This window comes from Gadus chalcogrammus, chromosome 14 (assembly GCF_026213295.1).
Source record: "Gadus chalcogrammus isolate NIFS_2021 chromosome 14, NIFS_Gcha_1.0, whole genome shotgun sequence".
Classification (NCBI taxonomy): domain Eukaryota; kingdom Metazoa; phylum Chordata; class Actinopteri; order Gadiformes; family Gadidae; genus Gadus; species Gadus chalcogrammus.
The window spans coordinates 8696647-8704532 of record NC_079425.1 but is presented as its reverse complement, the minus strand read 5'-3'; the positions used below and the strand labels follow the sequence as shown (position 1 = coordinate 8704532).

At 44.4% G+C, this 7886-nt stretch overlaps 1 protein-coding gene across 1 annotated transcript in view; it reads right to left on the bottom strand.

Annotated features, from left to right (window-relative positions):
- Nucleotides 1-555: 555 nt before the first annotated feature.
- The window catches only part of spon1a (spondin 1a), a 48807-nt gene continuing 41476 nt past the window's right edge, over nucleotides 556-7886 (bottom strand). The window contains exons 10-16 of the mRNA XM_056607810.1: nucleotides 7371-7446; nucleotides 6778-6960; nucleotides 5304-5477; nucleotides 4451-4618; nucleotides 2709-2873; nucleotides 1671-1943; nucleotides 556-1550 (exon numbers count right to left, since the gene is read on the bottom strand). Of these exons, the coding sequence (XP_056463785.1) occupies nucleotides 1387-1550; nucleotides 1671-1943; nucleotides 2709-2873; nucleotides 4451-4618; nucleotides 5304-5477; nucleotides 6778-6960; nucleotides 7371-7446 (1203 nt within the window). The 3' untranslated portion in view covers nucleotides 556-1386. The remainder of the gene's footprint in view (nucleotides 1551-1670; nucleotides 1944-2708; nucleotides 2874-4450; nucleotides 4619-5303; nucleotides 5478-6777; nucleotides 6961-7370; nucleotides 7447-7886) is intronic.

Genomic DNA, 7886 nt, shown 5'->3' with positions numbered 1-7886 from the left:
CTTTCCAAATTAGCTTTGAGTTACCACTGTACATTTATCTAAATTAACGCACAAATGTAAATTAAATCCAAAACAATGATTGTGCAAAGTTGTTGAAAAATGATCTGTTGCACATTTTCTATAGGACAATAAATGTAATTCGGTAGTGCTTGAAAAAGAAAACCTAGTTGAGTAGCCTACATAATATGAACATGCCTTTAGTGCCCCCCTGTGGTTATTCTGCAGAGATTATTGTGAATACCTCAGTTATAACATATTGCAAGTTATATATTATTTCTGCAATACTTGACTTGACTAAGTTCATATTTTTTTTTACAGGTGCCCAAGAAAATGGGCCTGGTCAGAACTGAGTCTGACGCAAAGCAACAGAGAGGCCTACCTACTGTATACATACATCTAAAGAACCTTTGTGATATATTACGTTTCTCTTTTATATCCACTAACTCCATCTAGTGGCAGAAAATATGCAACACATGAACGTCTCACAAAACAGGACACATCCAATTGACAAGATGTCACATTTACTTTTATTGTAAAGGTGATAATATTCAAAAATATTAATATGTTAAGAGGGAAAGAGTAAAGATAAGGAAAGGGGAAACATCTAGAAAACATCTACACATGACTTTGGTAAGAATCCGTCATTCTTATCAAAAAATTCACACTAAAAATAAGAAACTCCTTTTAGAATGCTGTGAAACCATAATTTTTCCAAGGTGGGGCGTCTACATGTACAGTCAAATAACTAGGTAAAAAGTCATGAGGGCCCTTTAGTCTCCTGGAAAGGAAGTTACTTGGAAGGCTTATAAAATACTGGAATGGCTGTGCTTTCTGTTTTGGAACATACACGACGGACAGAGATTACCACAGGGTATAACAGTACTATCTTATTTAATTAACTTATATTTCATAATCAGCATTATTCAATGCTTATTTTACCACAACAAGTTTACAGTAATTTTGAAAAGGAATCGTGTGTGCGTGTGCGCGTGTGCGTGTGTGTGTGTGTGTGTGTGTGTGTGTGTGTGTGTGTGTGAAAGAGCATGTTTAAATGTACAACAATAGAATCAGTATGGTTTGAATCCGGGACTCACTGGATCATTTACTTTGCCTCTTCCTGTTGTTATGGTTTTCAATTCAACTTTCTTGGCAATTCAAACCAACTGCAGAAAAACAATGAACCACTGTTTTCAAACATTTTTAGAAAATGCAACAGTTTCAAGATCCACACTGGATTCAAACTCAATACAACTCAACAGTGTGCCATTTCAGCCCTAAATTGAGTGCATTGGATCACCGGGTGACACTGTGCCCCACTCTTTTCCTTCCCCGGGCCATTTTTGTGTACCTCCATAGTTCCACCCCTCGTCCCCTCTTTCTGCGCTCCTAACAGGGATGCACGTTGCACGCCCTCATCTCCTTCCTGTCCTTGCAGCTGGGAAGCTGGGCGCTCCTGAACCTCCGCTTTGCAGTCATCAAGCGCTCCTCGATCCCATTGCCACACAGCTTGGTACAGTCCGTCCAACTGGACCACGGCCTCATTTTACATCCTGGGAACATACATTAAGGGGGGCAAAGAGGGGGAGTTAAACTGTTAGAAACGGTTTTGTTTCCAAGTTCAAGTTTTCTATACTTCAGACAGTGGAGGAGAGTCCTTGAAAGCGCCAGACCTGGGTGCTCTGTGGTGACCTCCTCGCGGCCTCCTCCCTGCTTGCTCCTTCTCTTCTCCCGCTGCTCCTTGCGTCTCTTCTTCTCCTCCGGGCTGCCCTGGCCACGGCTGCACTTCCTCACCTTGCACTTCTTCCTCTGAACGGTCTCGGGGCAGGGGTCCCCGCCGAACTGGGGCTCCAGCTTTACCACGCGGTTGCGGATCATGTGGCCCTTGCCGCAGGACTTGTTGCAGTCGGACCACTCGGTCCAGTCGGTCAACAGGCAGTCTGTGGCTGTGTGGTGGGGGAAGGAGGGGGAGGTGGATGGAGCGGACTTATGATTCTCCACCGGTGGGTAATTTTTAAGTGGGTCTCAGAGCCTATGGCAAACAATCTTTAGAAAGAAGCCTTTGATGCAACTCATTTTTTAATGTTAATATTACATATTTCGATTGCTTACTTTTTGATGGGAGTTTAGCCCAAATTGCTTAAGCTTTTCCTTTGCTCCATTTTTTTGACAGTACATGTTTAAAAATTACAATACAAATTTGCAATATTGGGATACATTTCTTTGTGATGATTTAATGACTATTGACACATGCGGGTCCGAAGTCTAGACCAGTTGAGAACCACTGGATTAGAGGCTGGGTCCCCTTGCTTTCATTACTTTGTTGGTTTGAGATTGTGAGGCAAACGTCTATTCCACCCTAACAGGGGGAGAACAGTTGTAAGAGAGAAATAGACAGCGATCGATCTCTCCCAAACTGCCCCTACTTATAAACAGGCTGAGACGGTTGTGAGCTCAGAGTTTCTAGATTTACTCTAGCATCTCGATAGACTCTGTTGAATTTCTCTCTCATGTATACAGTATTTGTATTTTATGCACAGGATGGGAATCGAATGACACCGCCGCTCACTGTGATCATCATGAATCCATCGCTCATTGCGATCATCAATGCACGACAGCTCACTGGGATCATCGTGATGATCATAACAGCGCAGCCCATTGTGATCATCATGCACACACATCACGTGCACGTGTTCATGAGCGTGACTTACGGCATTCGGGGAGCATGCACTTCTCCACCTGCTCCAGGTCCTCGGTGCACTCGCCCAGCTCCACGGGGGACTTGAGCGTGCGCTGCCGTGTCCGCAGGCCCTTCCCACATGTCACGCTGCAGTCGCTCCAGTCCGACCACGGAGTCAGCATGCACGGGATGGTGTCTGCGCAGACAGCGTCAGCCTCATTCAGTGTGTGTGTGTGTGTGTGTGTGTGTGTGTGTGTGTGTGTGTGTGTGTGTGTGTGCGTGTGCGTGTGTAAAAGTGTTGTGTGTCTGTATGTATGTGTGTGTGTGTACGCGTACGTGTGCCTGTGAGTGTGGGGTGTGGCGTGTGTGCATGTGTGTGTGTGCATGAAATGAAAGACCAGCCTCATAGACATTACCCTGATCAATCTTACGATAAGATCAGACGGGAAAGATCAGGGGAGAGCGAGAACGCATTCCCCCGCTGCCTGAAATTATGCAGTCCAGATTCTGATAGTATGAGAATTTGCAGGGGTCATCACAAAGCAAAGGCTGAGCCTGGTCCATGTGGTGAACCACCTTCTAGATGGTGGTATCACGAGACTAATGTGAGCCTGGCCCATGTGGTGAACCACCTTCTAGATGGTGGTATCACGAGACTAATGTGAGCCTGGCCCATGTGGTGAACCACCTTCTAGATGGTGGTATCACGAGACTAATGTGAGCCTGGCCCATGTGGTGAACCACCTTCTAGATCCTGGTACCACGAGACTAATGTGAGCCTGGCCCATGTGGTGAACCACCTTCTAGATCCTGGTACCACGAGACTAATGTGAGCCTGGTCCATGTGGTGAACCACCTTCTAGATCCTGGTACCACCAGACTAATGTGAGCCTGGCCCATGTGGTGAACCACCTTCTAGATCCTGGTACCACGAGACTAATGTGAGCCTGGTCCATGTGAACCACCTTCTAGATCCTGGTATCACGAGACTAATGTGATATGACAAAGGTCTAGATTTAGTCATTTAGAAGAAGCTTTAATAATAGGAATTCACTGTTATTTATCAATGTAATTTGTAACATTTTACAATAAGGGTACATTTATAATCCTTTAGTTAACTTGACTTAACGCCGTAATAAGCATTAACTAGCAGTTAATTAACAGTTAATTAATGATCAAAATATCACGTGAGAATAGTGTTCATGGTGTTGTATGTGACCATGTTTCTCTGTGTACAGCCTGCTCGTAACTAATTGCCCCAAGTGGAATTAATAAATTTGTGTTGAATTGGATGTCAAATAAGGTTATGGTGTTAAGGTTTTCATTTTATACATTATTTAATAGGGTTAGGGTAAGGTTTAACCCCCTTACCTTTATCCTAACCCGTACCTCAAGGTTAGGCTAATGCTATATAATAATGCTTATTACTGCACTAAATGTTAAAGATGAGATATTATACCACCAGGTGTGCTGTTAACATAAACGGCTTATAACGGCTAATCACACTCACACCTGGTGGTATAATATGTCACCTTATAGGTTAATTAATGTACCCTTATTGTAAAGTGCTACCATGAAATGAAAGAGCAGGTAGGGGTCGAGGCATCTTACTCTACACTAGGAACCAGAAGGTCATTTTATCCGGTAGGGGGACCAACTAGCCTCCCCACTCGAGCCTCCTATTCGGCTAACCAGCTAGAGTCAGGTGAGCGAAGGTTTCATCAGAGTGATGGAGGGGCTGTGGGGGTGGCTGGTGACGATGTCATCACTCACGGCATTCTGGCATCATGCACTTCTCCACCTCCAGCACCTCCGCGCTGCAGATAGATCCATCAGCAGGGGGCATTTTCACCATGCGCTCCCTCCTCTTCATCCCCAGGCCACATGTAGCGCTGCAGGCGTCCCATTCGCCCCACTCGGTAACCAGGCAACTGCTGGGGTCTGGGAGGGAGGGGGGGGGGGGGGGGGGGTGAGGCGCGGGGCGTAAGAAGAACAGTCAGCTGGAAGTCATGCTCGGTTTGAGGTATTTATGTACGGCTCATTTAGAGTAGGAGGTTACTATATAAGGATTCCAAACCAGGTAATCAAGTAGTGGCTGTTTGCATGTCTTTAACTTAACTGCTATTTCAGCATTCAACTGTTTCCATTTATTCATTTATTTTAGTAATTCATTTTACACCCTTGTTGTTCTTATCTAGGTGTGTTCTGTACTGTAAACGGCAATTTAGCGTTTATTCATTAAGAATTTTAGATACGTCATGAATGAGTATGTGTGTTGTATCTTGTTTTAGGATGCCTACAGGTATGACTGCAGACATTGGGGTTTGAACCCAGATCCTTTTGCCTCAGAGCCAAACAACCTGAGCACTCGCTATACCTTGGTTCCTACTAAAAACACTGTAATCAGCTGTTAAAATCAGACACCCTCACCCCTCTATATACCTGGCCCTTACTAAAGCCACTGTAATCAGCTGTTAAAATCAAAAACCCTCACCACTCTATATTCACAGGCCCATACTAAAAACTGTAGACCCAATTATCATTGAATAAAATAAAGAGTTTTGGCAGATAATCAATGGACCAGAGGGTCAGTACCAGTGGGGGGGGTAAAGATGGAGGAACTCACTGCATTCAGGGTTGACAACACAGCTGTCGGTCTCCTCCGTGGGCATGGAGCAGGCGGAGCCGTTGTCGGGGAACTGCTTGACGTAGCGCTCCCGGGAACGCACGCCCTGACCACAGGAGACGCTGCACGGGGACCAGGTGATCCACTCGGACATCATGCAGGTGGACGCGTCGGCTGGAGGAGGACACACCCAGGGGGGAATGAGTATGTGTATTGTATCTTTTTTTAGGATGCCTACAGGTATGACTGCAGACATTGAGGTTTGAACCCAGATCCTTGTGCCTCGGAGCCAAACAACCTAACCACTCTATATACCATGGTCCCTACTAAAGCCACTGTAATCAGCTGTTAAAAACACAAGCACTCACCACTCTATATACCTTGGTTCCTACCAAAACCGATGTAATTAAAATCAAACACCGTCACCACTTTTTATACCTGCCCCTTACTAATGGTGTGTTCCTGAATCTGACATAGATATACATTAAAACAAGGGCTAGAATAAATTGGCAACCCAAAATGATGATAGTTGTGTGATGTTTGACAAACTGGGACCCAGATACCTCATGCATACAGCATTCTCATTGCTCGCTGCTGACATAAGTAGTTAACCTGTTAACCATTTTTTAGTTTGCGTTGTTTTGAGTGTTAACAGCATCCTTGTTTACAGTTGTCAATGATAGTATTCCATCTTACCTTAAATAGAAGGACATACAATTTATTTATAGAGTTTTGTAAAGGGCAACGAATGATGTAAAGTTACTGTGAGACCTTTCCCTGTCTCATGCATTTATAAGGATTATTGATCATTGCCACTGCTGAACATTGTATATGCTTCATGCAACAACATCCAAAACATTACTGCCAGTCACATGACATTTCTACACAGAGATATAGTAAGTAAGGAATATTGTTTGGTACCGAATTCATGAGGGATTCTGTGCATGGACCATAATAAAATGTAAAGCTTGATTGTTTCAAACGGCCATGCCAGTAGCTTTAGACGTGCTTGATATACAAATGAGCAATGGGTGCTTTCTGTTTTCCTGACTCCAACATTCATTTTGAAAAGAGTTCTGACCTTTAAGAGTGTCAGCTAATTAATCAAAACATTAACTCTGAAATGCTAACAAATGCAACAACCACTCAAACAGAGAATAGAGAATCTGCTGTTAAAATCTGAAAATAGCAGCGCATGCTTGTGCAAACCAGAAAATAGAGACTTTGGCCCTGCTTACACAATAAACGTAGCTATAGATCCTACAACCCTTTTGGTTTCTAGCATGTATAACTAGATCAAATAAAAAATCTGTTCACACCAAGGGCAATTCATCCATCAACTGCGACAGTAATAATTATCATTGACATTGTGACAGAAAAAAATTGCATTGACAATGTTATGTCATTACAAAAGACATGAACATGATTGTTGTGAACATGATTGACAACTCCCAGGTCAGCCCCGGGCCCTCACCCTCATCGCTGCAGCCCGGCCCCATGCAGGGCTCAAAGTCCTGGGTGTGTGGGCAGGGCACGCTGAGGTCCAGCTGGGCCTTCAGCATCCTCTGCCTCATCCGCTTGCCCTTCTCACAGGTGGCCGAGCTGCATGCCGACCACGGGGACCAGTTGGAGTAGATGCACGTCTCCGGTGTGTCGTCTGCCCGGGCGGACGAGGTTCAGAGATATGAGCGAGAGGGAGAGAGAGAGAGGGGGGAGAGAGCGAGAGACAGAGAGAGGGATTCATTTTTGTCGTCAAACACGATTTTCGTAAAGTTTAAGAAAAAAGATAAGAGAGCGAGAGATTGATGTTTGAACATTGCTATCTTCAAATATGAAGTTTGGAGGGTTTCAGAAAACAGAGCGTGAGAGAAAGAGAGATAGAGAGTGAAAGAGATGAAGTATTGGACGTGGCTGTTGGAAACTACGGCTATTGTAAGGATTAAGAAAAAAAAAAAAGAGCGAGAATAAATCAGCCGGAGATGAAAGGATAAGGGTCTGGAGTGACTGGGGGGGCGTATGAATAGAGTGAGAGTGGAAGAGGGCTGGGGAAGGACCAGTGATTCAGACCTTCTTCTTTCTCCTCCTGGGCAATATCTGCCACAATGTCGTCCACATTATCTGGTACAATGTTGCACTGCTCGCCCTGGAGAAACACACACACACACACACACACAGCCTGATGTTGCAAATGTACACCACTCACGTAGCTCTTAAGAGAGAGAGAGACAGAGAGAGACAGAGACAGAGACAGACAGACAGACAGACAGACAGACAGACAGACAGACAGACAGACAGACAGACAGACAGACAGACAGACAGACAGACAGACAGACAGACAGACAGACAGACAGACAGACAGACAGACAGACAGACAGACAGACAGACAGAGAGTATCAGGTAAAATCTTTAATTTATATCTATAGTATCAACTCAGCAATACGTATTCTATTTCATCCCTGACGAGCTGTAGCTGCATGTACAAAACAACAACCTCCTTCAAATAACCGATATTACTACAGTGGACCATATAAAAGCACAGCCAGTGCAGCATAATAGTCATTCTTTGTTCCCTACAAAGAGTAA